A 13,237-nucleotide genomic window follows, 5' to 3' on the forward strand; every position below is an offset into this window, starting at 1 on the left:
TTCTACGAGTGAACTTAAAATTTCGAGAGCTCGAAAACGAGTCATTTTCCATTTCTACTGTTGCGGATCGTTCGAATTTTTCAATTCTCAGCGATCTCCATTTCACGATTTTCAGTGAACCCCATTCGACAATTTTTATCGATCTTAATTTCTCAATTTTTACCGACAACAATTATACAATTTTTGGTGACCTCAATTTTCGGTGATTTCAATGCCCCAATTTTTAGCGACCTCCATTTCCCAAATTTCGTCAATCTCGATATTCCAATTTTCAACGATCTTAATTTTTCAATTCTCAGTGTTCTCAATTTTCATATATTATATATCCCGAGACTTAATTCTCAAATTCTTAACAATTTAATAATTCGATTCTCAATGTTCTCAATTTTCCAATTTTTGACACTGTACCAATTCTCAAATTGTACACGTCTCGTATTTACTGTACTTCAATCATTTCAATTCTCCAAGTTTCAGTTCAATTTCCAATTAACGATATTTCTAAATTCACAATTTTTTATCTCCATAATTTTAATTTTTAATTCATCCAAAATTTCAAACTCACTCTGTAAGCAAACTTTGAATTCGCTGATTAGCCAAACCTCGGCCTGTACCTAGTAAAACTACCCTTCGATTCAGTTTCTTCCTCGAAAATATAGGTCTCGCGAATTTTCCCACCCCATTAAACAGCGTTCTAATTACGTTCGTCGTGTTAATTGTCCGGAACGTATTACCAGCTACGTCAGGCAGCGGTGTTGCTGCCACCGTATTTCAAGATTACATCAGGAGTCCGTGGATTTCGTTCTCATGAGTTCGTTCGTGTAATTATTTACGTCGCGTCAAAATGTCAAACACGATTCCAGTGTCCCGTTGGTGATTAAATGCTCGTTGGTTATCATCGCGGTTAATTTTCCCATAAAAAGAAAAAACTGACCAGATATCAAACAAGGACGATGCAAACTGCTTCTTTGCCGTACTAACGTTGTCACTTTTGCAATCTTATCGCCTTATTTTCTCAGAGGAAGCGTCGGTGTGCTCCATTATGGCTATAAAATGGCGAACAATGCGCAATTTGGAAAATATTCAAGTCAGAATATAACTTAGAGACTTCGCGTAATTTGTCCGATCAATTTCGATAAATACATCTAAAAGTAACTTTACGTTGATCTACTTTTCATTGCGTTCATACGAAAGCTTAATTCGTGGAAATGATTTTCTACGAAGATATTTACCTCGAGAATCTAATCGTCAACTTGGTTCATTTTCATTTCCGCGAGATGTCTCGTTGGTCGCGCGGAGGGAACATTTTTCTTCTCGAAAGAGATAGAAACGCAGAGTTTGAATTCTATGCCACCCGGTACATCGAAACCCTCTAGTCTTTTCCCTGCTTCGCGTAATTTATTTTTCTCACGCAATTAAGATTAACGTTCGCGTTCTCACGAGCGAGGCGGCAGAAACTTACGCGGGAGGAATTTAAATCGCCGCCGTTACCTTTGTAGGAAAAAAATTGCTTCTCCGCTGAATTAGTCCTTTCATAATTTTCCTGTGTTCTTTGATCATTTTTCGATGTTAAAAATCACTGAGAACATTTTTCGACGAGATTATGAATTCGATAACAGGAGAGAAACAGGTGTCTAGATCAATAGTATACGGATTATAAAGAATATAACAGCATCGATTAAAAAATTAATGCATTGATAAATTATGCATTTGTTCGAACGTTTCGACCACAGAATTCGATGTCTTCGATACAATAATCCATTGATAAAATCAGTAATATATTTCGAAACGTCAACAAAAATAGATTATTTAAATTGCTTCTTACTGTTACATTCCGTATAACCTACACTTTAAACACAACGAGCAATTTATATGCTTCCATCGATTAATTAACTAACCATATAATTTACGGTACGAGCTTTCAAAATATTGTACAACCGTGACCGGTGTAGCTCGTCCAACCCAACAAATTGAATGTCGAATCGAATAAAACAAAGATCGTATAGGATCGAAAAATGATAACTGTCAAATATGTCGGTTGTCTAAGAAGGAAATTAGCCTGTACCCGTAATTGGATCCTCGAAAACCCAGTTACAGCTTGGAGAGACACTCGGATTCTCGGCGAAGCTACCGACTCGTTTTCTCGTAGGAAATATCACGAGGTAGCGAGCTGCATGCCTCCGCGGTTTCGTCGTCTAACGAGCTCCAACCATTAGAACGATCTTCTCGGTCGGGCGACAATAATTCGAGCTCGTCTAATTAGCCTGCTCGTTTCGCGACAGGAAGGTCGTTACGCTTCGCGACGACGTTATGTCATCGTTCTTCTGCAATCCCTTTTCCGTCCAACGTCCATCGACGAGAATTATTTACTTCGAATCGCTAATTGGAGCCTGACTCTAATTATCGCGAAGCGGACGACGATGAAACGGACCCGTAGAGTCGAGTCGAATTTCAAAGATTTAGAATCCCGCGTCTCCGACACCGCGACGACGGAAAACGAGATTCCGTACACGGGGACAACTTTCTCCCAAAATATTTGAAATTGGAACCACAGGATCTCGCCTCGGAGGTGTTTCCTGCTTCCTTCTCGAAACGCGTCGAACTAGCGTTGCTCGGTAAATTTTGCTGCAAACGACAAGCGTACGTTAAGAAATGTATCGTTCGATCATTGGGAGTACCGATTTGCACAGAATCCTCGGGAACGATCGAAGTCCTTAATTCGACGAAAGCGATCGACTTTCGAGATAAGATTAAACGGGGTCACAGGTAGAAACCCGATGACGAAGATGAGACACTGGGCTCCGTCAGCTTTTTGTCCGAGTAATTTTCCTACTCGGGCAAACGCTGTTCCAAGAATCGAAAGCCAACCGAACCAGTCGACCAGGCCACCCATCACGATTTTCCACGCTGACGCTGCGAACGAATAGACCGTTTGCCCCGGAGGAGCGGACTCTTTCCTCCTTAAACGAGTGCCCCGATTAAAAGTCCGTCGTGAACTCTTTAAAACGAGTCGAATAGATCGGTGGCTGCGTATAGAGATTCCGTTCCAGAAAACAATCGGATACCTTAATTCCGTGTTCGGGATATTCATTCCTCGATACGTCCATACATTCCCACTGTCGGTTCCCAATACCGGTCACGAATAGCGTTCGCGCGTACCCGAACTAATCGTCCGCCGCAACGATCGATGAACAAAACGCGTACCGCGTTCTGTTCAACGACTACTCGAAACAAGTTGTTCACATATGTCGTCTAGGGGTGTATATACGAGCGGATCTTCGATCGCCAGGACAGTTAACCGGACGAGAATCGATTCTGTCCGACACTGTCCGACGATCCAAGAAACGCAGAGCGTGGAACACGTCCCGGACGCTCGGCAACTTCCAATTCCGAGGCTCTGACGCACTTGCGAGTCGACGTCGGGTTTGCCCGTGTGCACGTCCTAACGAGGCCGTGGCCTGGGCAACGGCTGGAGCTGCTGCTGCTGCTGTTGCTGATGATGATGGGAGTAACCGCTCCTGGAGTTCGCCTGGGGCAGGGTTCTCTCCGGGCTGTCGTCCAGGTTCAGTCCAGCGACCAGTTGGGCTATCTCCCTGTCCTTCTTCTCCTCTTTGGGCAGCGCGGTGCCGTTCTGCCCGCTGAAGCCCAACGAGGCCAAGCTGCCGTGGCTCCTGCTGCGATGCTCCGCTCGGATGCTGTAAGAAAACGCCCTCTCGTTCAGGTGGCCTTTTCGTCGATAGATCCCGGTGCCGAAACGGGATTCGTTCTCCGGACTGTCGGCAGCCCGGTTCATCTCGGCCGTTGTCAAGTCCGCGTGAGACGCGGCCAATCTCCTGGACGCACCCAGAGTCGAGTTGTCACCGTCTGGGTGTTGTCGTCTGCCTCTGTTTCCTGCCGTTCCGTATGTTCCAGCCGGGTAGATGGCCGCAGCCGGCGGTGGCGACACCACTGGAAGCGGAGCGTAGACCGGGACGATCGGTGCGGCTGCCGGGATAGGTCTGAGACCCCGTGGATGATGGTGCGCCTTCCTGGGTAACGTGGCTGCCGGTACTAGCAAAACTGGCGCCGGTCTGGCCAGAGTACCGGCGACTGATCGACTGCTGGGTGGCAGAGGATGCGGATGATAATGCTGCTGCCTGACCGGGTGACCCAGAGTGTGATGCCCGTGGCCGTTGGTGTACATTCCTTGGTGAAGCTGAGGGTGAAGATGCGCCTGCTGCAACGGGTCCTCGTGGGAGGCCCGGCTTTTCAGCTTCTTGAGCTTTTTGTTCGCTTTCCTGCGAACGGAGGACGACGAGGACTCCTCGAGAAGCAGAGGCTGAGCGGGAGGGGGCGGTGGCGGTGGCGGAGGTGGCGGTGCGACCAATTGACGCGGTCTCGAACCCTTGGTGCTTCGCAGGGTGCCTTGTTCCTGGTACAAGCCGTCGACCTCGTCGCGACCCTTGGCCCAAACCTTGTGGTTCTCGTCACCGTTGTAGAGGCTCAGGTCGTCCGTCGAGGTGCTGTCCAGACGTGTCGCTTGAGGACTATCCAAGGTGGTGCTGGAACCGCCGAGAGTGTGATAGAGGCTGTTGCTGGATGGATGACCGGTTGTCACCCCGTTTGTCGTCGCTGTGGTCGGGTCCAGACCCTTGGCGTAGCTGCTGTCCGCGTACGCGTGGAAACAACATCTGACCAGGGCGTTGGCCGCCATATCGCGTTTGCAAATGAACGCGTGACACTCCAGAACCTTGATACCGGTCGTTCGTCGGAGAACAGCGGCGAACAGAGGCGGATGATTCGCGCTGGGTGTCCTAGCGAACGGAGAATCCAACGGTAGGAACCTCGTGTTGGAGGAGTCCCCGTTTCCGCCTTTTACGTGGCGTACGGCAGCGCAGTAATGAAGCGCCTCGATCGGGAAGAACCTGGTGACCTTCTTGCGGTGCTCGTCGACGTTCTCCAGCAGGAGGCCGTTGCTCCAGACGCTCAGCCAGGAATCGATTCCACGTGCCCCGAGAGCACCCTGCTCGGGGTAGAGTTCGCGCAGCGGCTCCTGAACGCCCAGCAGACCCTCCTTGCTCGCGTGCGGCACGGAGCTGCCCAGGTAGAGGACTCTGCATCGGCAGTACGGCGTTGCCGTGTCTTGATTGGCACCCCTCATCTTTCCAACCGACTGGCTCGATCGACCTGACCCAGGAACGGGCGAAGCAACTGGCCACCACCGCTCGTCTCTCTCCTCTGACGCAAGGAAGTGGTCAAACGACGAACCCGAGCGAACCATGCACGATCCCAAAGACGATGCTACCGTGTTGGAACTCCCGAACCATCGAACACCAACCGAACGACCATCGATACAATGAATCCGAGCACTGTACGCGGGGCTACGGAACCGTGCTCGCGAGATGAAAGAAACCCAAAAAAGAAAAAGAAAAAGAAAAAAAAAGAAAACGAAAGAGAACCCAGAAGAGGACTCCTATCCGGTAAACTCACTCCACTCGCGATTACGCAGTCACTTTCCAAAGACGCAGCCCGTTCGAGGTTGCAAAATACGCGTGTGCGTGAACGACGAGGAGAGCCGCTCTCGGCTATTTCGCAGCAGCTGTAGCCGCCACTCGCTCGAGATCGCGTCAGGCCATTATGGCCGCCTTCTGACGGCCTCCCCACCAACGACGACCAGCAGCGTTCCTCTTTCCTCTACCACGGTGCCGTTCGCTGCTGCCTCACCGTGCTCTCTCTACCCCGGCCCGCTCTCGCCAACCTTTTCCAACCTCCCACCGCTACGGCCGGGGTCCTCCTGTGGTATGCAGTGTACGCCAGTGGCGTCGTCGTCCGCTCGGTCGCCCCTCACCTCCACGTGTGCCGATCGACAGGTACACACCCGGCACACAACCGCCGTGGAACGTTCACCGACGCGACGTGGAATTCAACGGGCCCGCTGGGCGTCGTGTCGGCGCTGCTGGAATCCAGAGGCGCGGCCGCAGGCGTCAGCCACGCGAGCCGTCGTCTCCGACGTTCCGGCGAGTCTCATCGGCACCGTGGAACGAAAATGGCGCTACCCGGTATCCGCGATTCGGGTTCCGAGAACGGGGTTCCACGATGCGCCGTAAGCCTACGCGCGACCGCGGACGCACTCACGTACACACAGATGGCGCTGTTTTCTACGTTTACCGCGGCGTTCGTTACCACCGATCGTTCACCGATCCCGATATCTCGAGGGATTGAACGCGAGCCGTTCTCACCGGCGACAACCGTAGGACACTTCACCTAGTGGACAGTGTCCCTTCGGTCAATGGGACGCGCACCGATGCCAGTTGGAACAGCGAGCTGCGACCGCCTGTACGCTCCTCGTCGGACTGAGGTCCGATGGAAGGCGTGAGACTCCGTCGGTCGGGGCCCCACTACCGCCGACCAGGCCCCTCTTTCTCTCGCCCGAGCCGCTTTTCTGCTTCAGGAGAGGCACTCCCTGACTCGCCGTGTCGCCGTGCCTGCCTCGGGAACCCTGCACCCGATGGGGTGTCCGGAATTGTGCCGAGGGAAATGGGCATTCTTAGGCTGATTTTATGGAGGAACGCTAATAGCTCGCGCCTTTTTCCCCTCGCGCGGTGACGCAACCCAACGTTTTGTCGTCGCTCGCTCGCGCTACCGCTCGCCAAACGATCCGCGGAGAATCGTCTTCCAGCATCTGACTCATGGCAACGGCCCGCACCTACCGAAGAGAAGGCCTTTTTCTTTCTCGAGAAGGTTCGTCCGCGCAGGTGGTCCACTTTTAAGGGAAACCGGGAATCAGAATTTCCGCGAAGCTCCCACGACGGAGCTCGGAACACTTTCTAAAATTGGTGTCTTCGGTCATCCTTGGGCATCGATCTTTCGACGTTTTGTATTTGACGCTTCGATGGAACAATGGCCACGTGACGGTACACATCGCTCTTACTTTCTAAACTACTAGCGCCGCGCCGAATTTCCGAATACTTGGCGCGGTTGGGAGGGTACCGTGCTACATAAAAGGAAACGGAGCAGTTTTTTAAACAGCATTATCCGTGCGCGGTGTTGCACACAGGTGCACCGCCCGTACGATTATCCAGAAATACCGAACGCACACGTGTCGCTGCCCGGTACACCTACTCGGATGTATTTACAAGTTTAATCGAAACCGATTAGATCGGGCTCGACGCGCGAAAAGAAAGTAGTCCGAGTTCGTTAGCGCGAGACTCGAACTTAGTCCCGAACGTTTCGTCGAGAAGCTGAGAATCCAATTTCCGATTGGTCGACTCGATGATACTTTTCGGTTACCCCGAAATCGAGAAACCGATCCAACGAGGGAAACCCAACCGATGTTCGTGAAACATATGGATTCGAACGCGAGACGATGAATCGGAACACCAATTTCTTAGCGAAGTAGCAACGGATAAGAATCGAATCGGAAATTACTCGTGAAAACAGTACACGTTGTAATTGAATTCATGAGCGATAAATTGGTCTCATAAATATTTATCGAAACGGTTTCTCGTTGCAACTATGTATCCCGTTGAGAGGTCGAAGAAGAACTGACGTCCGAACTCCGAAGAAACTGAGCGTCCTTTCGTTCGGTGTTTCTGGTTAGGGAAACGAAGGCCAGATTTCTCAAGGAAAACCTGTGTTTTGTACAATATTTACACCGGTCGTTTTTTCAACGACTCGTAGATGTTCCTTCGGTTGGAGATACCTGCTATTTCATCCCAAGCTGTTTACTCGATTAGACCTATGTGTCATTCTGAAGAAACATTCGTCGACGCAATCTCTTTCGAGTACTATAATTGTAGACCAACGTTAACTTAATACAAATCTACATACTATTTTCCTTTCTTCGTTAACAATCCTTTGTTAGCGTTAACCTAGATACCCTTCTTTTAGAAAGATCGTGTAAAACATCGAGAACTCCTCTATAGAGATCTTATTGAAAACATTTCTTAGCCTTTAGGCTTAGACTTAGGCTAAGAATATTTCCACCGATTGTTTTTCTCTCCACTCGTAGGTGTTCGTCCAGTTGTTTGCTCGATTAGACCTAGGTATCGCCCAGAAGAAATATTCACCGACGCAATCTCTTTCGAGTACTATAATTGTAGACCAACGTTAACTCAATACACATCTAGACACCATTTTTTTTCCTTCGTTGACAATCCTTTGTCAGCGTTAACCTAGATACCCCTCTTTTAGAAAAATCATATAGAACAACGAGAGCTCCTCTGTAGAGATCTTATTAAAAACATTTCTTAGCCCTTTATTAACTATCCTCTTTTATTCAGCTTCGGCTTATTCCTCTTCGAGACACCTGTAATCCGAAGCTAGTGTTAGTCAAACCCGGTCGTGCCAGGTTATACTCGAAGTCACCTTCGGGACTATGAGAACCTAGATTTCTGAACCGAGACATGCGATTATTAGCAATCCATTCAGAGGGCGTTTCCAAGGTAGGTAGCAAATTGTTCAAATCTGAATCCCCGATGGAATTACACCTTTCCTAGAATTTTTTTATTCTCGCGTTTTCTATTCAGCTTCGGACCAGTGTCGCTTCATTCGTGGACACCTTCGGTACGGTACTAAAGGTCAGGTTTCCGTTCGAAGGAAAAGGACCAGGGACCTGGCTGAGCTCCGTTGTCTCAGGCAGGTGGTAGCCTTCGGATAAGCACGCACCTGTGCACAAGCACACTGACCCGCCCTTTATAGGTCAGAGACTGCGCGCCTACCGTGAAAGACCTGAATGCGTGCGATTCTCTTTTGACAGAAGCCGATTCGAGGTCTCCAGGTCGAGTCGTCTGGATGTCCGTTCTGTCTTGTACCGTGCGACCACGAAGGCGAAATCACGAACGTTCGTTGCGCAATTGCACGAATCGAAACTAGCGTCCGCCAGCTTGGCATTTCGAGTCCAATAGAGGCCATGCGACTTATCTTACGACGAGTCGTTACGAGGTTAGGTCCACGTTCCTTTTTACACGGATCTGACCGTCTGTCTCTGGACAAATTTTACTAGAAAATGCTGCAAGTACTGTAGGAAGAAACAGGCAAGTTTCGACACTTGTGTCTCGTAGTTGCAATCGCGCAAAAAATCTTTCCAGATGGTTGCTTATACACGTTCCAACTTGCTATTCGTCAAATCTTAGCAACGACAGAGTTCAACTTAGTTTAGAGAATTATTGTACGAACAATCTTTTAGACTATGGTTGTACAATTTATTTGAAACTACGTGACGTTGGACGAGTTTCGATAGAATTACTCTCCTCGACGAAGTGGGCGATGGATGTTGTCAAAAGTCATCAACCTTTATAATTCGTTACAAACCGAGTATTCGTTTTGATATGTAGAATGTTGCATTTTTGAACAGCAAGTTTAAGAGCAAGCAGCGTTTAATTGCAATTAATTCGCGATAGTCTCGGATCTTGATTTTAATTCGTAACGATTCCCGAGGAAACAGCGTGTAACAGTTTATGTGGTCCACCCCCTATAACGCTACTCGAACGAAGACTCTCGAGCTCCCTAAGCTGATTACGCCGGATTTTCATAATCGAGCGAGTTTTATTACTCGTGCGAATCGCTTAATTGCCGCAATAACCTGCAAATTTGATACACTCGATAAAACTGACGTATTTACCGGAGGTAAACATCCTCGAGGAATTACGAAAACGTGTGTTTTTATCGTAAACAGTCCTCGCTTTGAGCAGTCAACGAATTTTCGCAATTAACGACGGTCTTCTTTTTAATCGATGCGACATTACGAAATTTTAGCCTCTGAAAGTGTACGAAACTGGGAACTAGCACGTGCATTCAACGTGTTTACGTCGAGGAGGTCTATAGAAACCAGAATCGAAATGTTTGCTAAAGTATCGTAACCCGTTTTATCATATTTTGTCGCTTCGGTTGAAATTTTTGTCAAAGAGGACCCGTGCGTATGATTTGAAAGTAAAATAAATCAATTATAGATTATCGAGCAAACAAAAACCGGTTACCGATTTCTTTTTACCACTCTTATCTTGAATTTATAATCGGTTCTATTTATTCATACTTCTCCGATCTTTATTTTCTTACGTCGAAATGAAACCAATTAAATATATATCCTCGTTCGAAGAAACAGCTATTACCATTTTTTTTTTCTCAACGAAGACGAGACGGCGTTCTATTCTTACCTTCAATTTGCGATCAATCGTATTTATTTCCATTTCTTTGCTCTTTGTTCGTTCGTAACGACGTAACATTAATTAAACATAAATCCTCGTTCGATGATGTGGCTGCTATCAATTTTTTTTCTCTTCGAAGACCAAACGACAAGGTACATACTCTTCTCTTCAATCCACAATCGGTCGTGTTTATTCTTACCTCTCTGTTATTTATTCGTTCACGTCAGCCGTGTAATTTTATAGAAAAAGAAGAACGAAGTCACGAGGATACGACGAATCTGGTTTGGTATTTCCTGTGTCTCCTCCCACTGCAATTTCTACGACTTCTTTAAATTAAAAGCTGGTCACCGGCTGACGGAACCGGACGACGACAATGTTTTCCATGTAATTAGTTGCGAACGCGGTCCCAGACAGGAAAGGAAGGAGAAAATCCAGGTACACGTACGTGTCGCGCGAAGCCAGAAAACGTGGAGGCAGAATCGCGTGACCGGGGACCCTGACCGTGGCCCGATGACGTGAATTTTCGTACTGGGAAACGGTCCGCGAAACGTTTCGCATGCTTCACGCGTTTCAGTAATTTTGCAACTCTCGAACGCGGCGAGGAAAGTGGAACGTAAGAGGAACACCGAGGAATCGTTCGTTGCAAAAGAAATATTTTTCACCGAACTAACGAGGAAATAATTCCCAAGAACAACTTCGACTCGCTGTTAAATTACTTTCAGTTGGGAATGTTCGTGTTATACGCTCCTCGGTGCTGGACAAATAATAATACCGCGAACGAGGAATGTAAGAATTGTACGCGGCAAAAAGATCTTCGATGGAGTTGGACGATTGTTTAGAAACGTCGAATAATTCTCTTTCGGGAATGTCTCCGTTTGAATATTCCGTTTACCGTCGGGTAAATAATAACGCGAGAAAGAAACGGTAGAATTATTCATCGCGGAAGAGATGTTCCATACGGTACAATGGAGGATCGATTTTTTAAAACGACTGGTTAAATTATTTACATCGAACGTGTCAGGTAACGCTTTCGGATAGTTTCGAGAAAAGATAACTCTGAAAATTTATTTTGCAAATAAAGTACGAAACAAAGGGAGCTGAAATTTCCATTTACTCGACCCTAAACCTTAATTATAGAGAGAATAGCATTCTAGGTTAGAGAAGCTTGAAGAATACCAGTTTTATCTCCGGCTTCCCATCTCGATGGGCCAACATTTTCATTCCGTAGTTTCGAATACAGGGAACAACAAAAAATATGTAAAATGTACTCCGAGCCCGGCGGAGTCCCAAAAACACGTGAGCATTCCAGGCCCCGATCGAGAACACCGCATTAGTATGCAAATAGTCGGATCCAGACTTCTCTGAGTATTTATTCGCGAAGATGGAACCGCTTATCCTTCGTTTACGACCGAAGGACGACCGAGCGTTTCTGCGAAGCGATTTGCCAGGCGTTGAAATCACCGGTTCCTCCTGGCGTCGACGTAAATCCTCTTGATTTTCAGGACGATGCGTGCTCGCGCGCGTTCTACGCTCTTCGAATACTCTTATTTGGGTCCGAAGCGGAATCCCTGCCTTTCTCCGGACGATTTTTCCTTTTCTCGTTCAAGGGAAAAAGATCCATCGTCCAGATCATCGACCGATTGCTCGGTAGAGACTCGAACGGCGCGTCTACGAGCTCGCATAATCATACGATAAGCACACGCATACCGTCGATCGAATCGTGTCCGAGACGTTTAATTTTCTGATTATCAATCGATGCATTCTTATGGAAATTCACGCAAGTGATCAAAAAAGTGAGCTACGTGCCGAAAGTAATTAAAATTTTTCAAGACGAGGAAACACTCGTTCCATTTACAATTTTTTTGCAAATTTTTATTTATTTTTATCCAAACGTAGACTAAGGTAGGAGTAACTGAAACGTATAACGGAATTTTATATTTCTTGAATCGAGTCGGTAAAAATTCTACAAGAAATAATTCAGTATTGAATCTAGAATTTATCACCATTCAGTTCGTAGAGAGGACGATGTGTAAATCGCTTCTATTTGCACACATTGCAAGTGCCGAGCATTTTTGTTTGGCCAACTATTTTTAGAACTTTCTCTTCTTTTCTTAGATTCGGTAGGGATCAAAAGAATTGAAAAAGTAAAGAATAAGAAGCGAATAAAATGTAATTTAAAGTCACGGGTGGCAATAAGTAACCAATGAAGAATCAAAAATAAACGATTAGGCCAAAAATACTATCGTTGTCCACCGTTGGACAACTACAAAAATGAAATTACATTTAATTACATAACACAGTGTTGCGATATTAAGAATGGCGAATAGAACATTTTCTGATCGGAAAAAAATATTTTTTTAACTTTGACACTTACTCTATTTTGCAGGAGAATACTTCAATTAATTCGATGTACCACTGTACACCGAAGTATACTCGATTGATTGTCAAACTCGAAGAAATATCCGTGACCTTGAAACGTCCATAGAAGCTATCCTTTGTTATTAGACGGAGTTGTTTGTTGAAACGGTGCAACTTTTCGGACATTTTTTCATATTTTCCGTAGCAAGAGACTGTACAAGTTGCTCGTGATAAATGAGACGTTCTGTGTATCGAATGCCTCACCGAGAGACCAAGTTACATAACTTCGCGATCGTTTAATTGTAAGTGCATTCGGTATCGAGTTGTCGAGCACAAGCGTTGAGATTATTTTTGGAGACACAGGGCGCGAATTGTACATCCTGAACCAGGTTAGGTTACACCCTGATCTTCCGAAGAATTCCTGAAATCGACGATCGAGTGGGTCAGTAGGTCGTCGTTGCGTTAATTACAAGGAATCCAGAAGCCGCGCGCACCTCGAGCTATCACCATCTTGGCCAGGAATTCTTTTCAGAATTCTTTGCATTATTTTGATTGTCGCGCGATACGCGATCGAACTTTTTTTTCATGGTGTTTAAATCCTTATTAAACAGATCGCCATGTTCGTCAAAAACGTGATTAATTATTTTAAACGAAAAATACGAAAATATTTCTCTTCCAGTGAAATTTTTGATATCTTTACTTTTTTTTTGGAAATAAACATTTGGGATCGTCGAGAAAAATATTATTCTTGGTTGTCA

General features: G+C 46.6%; 1 protein-coding gene across 2 annotated transcripts; it reads right to left on the minus strand.

The window, feature by feature from the left end:
* Positions 1-3,322: 3,322 nt before the first annotated feature.
* LOC143153074 (uncharacterized) lies at positions 3,323-6,307 on the minus strand. Of its 2 annotated transcripts, XM_076323878.1 has the most exons (2): positions 3,841-6,307; positions 3,436-3,692 (listed from the first exon to the last, which is right to left on the minus strand). In XM_076323878.1, exons 1-2 carry the CDS (start codon positions 5,255-5,257, stop codon positions 3,583-3,585), a joined length of 1,527 nt encoding a protein of 508 aa, XP_076179993.1. In that variant the 5' UTR covers positions 5,258-6,307; the 3' UTR covers positions 3,436-3,582. The 2 variants fall into 2 exon arrangements, with proteins under 2 accessions (XP_076179984.1, XP_076179993.1); XM_076323869.1 differs by having other exon boundaries at positions 3,323-6,307.
* Positions 6,308-13,237: the final 6,930 nt, after the last annotated feature.

This window comes from Ptiloglossa arizonensis, chromosome 1, assembly GCF_051014685.1.
Source record: "Ptiloglossa arizonensis isolate GNS036 chromosome 1, iyPtiAriz1_principal, whole genome shotgun sequence".
Lineage (NCBI taxonomy): Eukaryota > Metazoa > Arthropoda > Insecta > Hymenoptera > Colletidae > Ptiloglossa > Ptiloglossa arizonensis.

Excerpts from the sequence above, each read along its gene's own strand:
- LOC143153074 (XM_076323869.1), bottom strand. The coding sequence starts at position 5,257 with ATGGTTCGCTCGGGTTCGTCGTTTGACCACTTCCTTGCGTCAGAGGAG.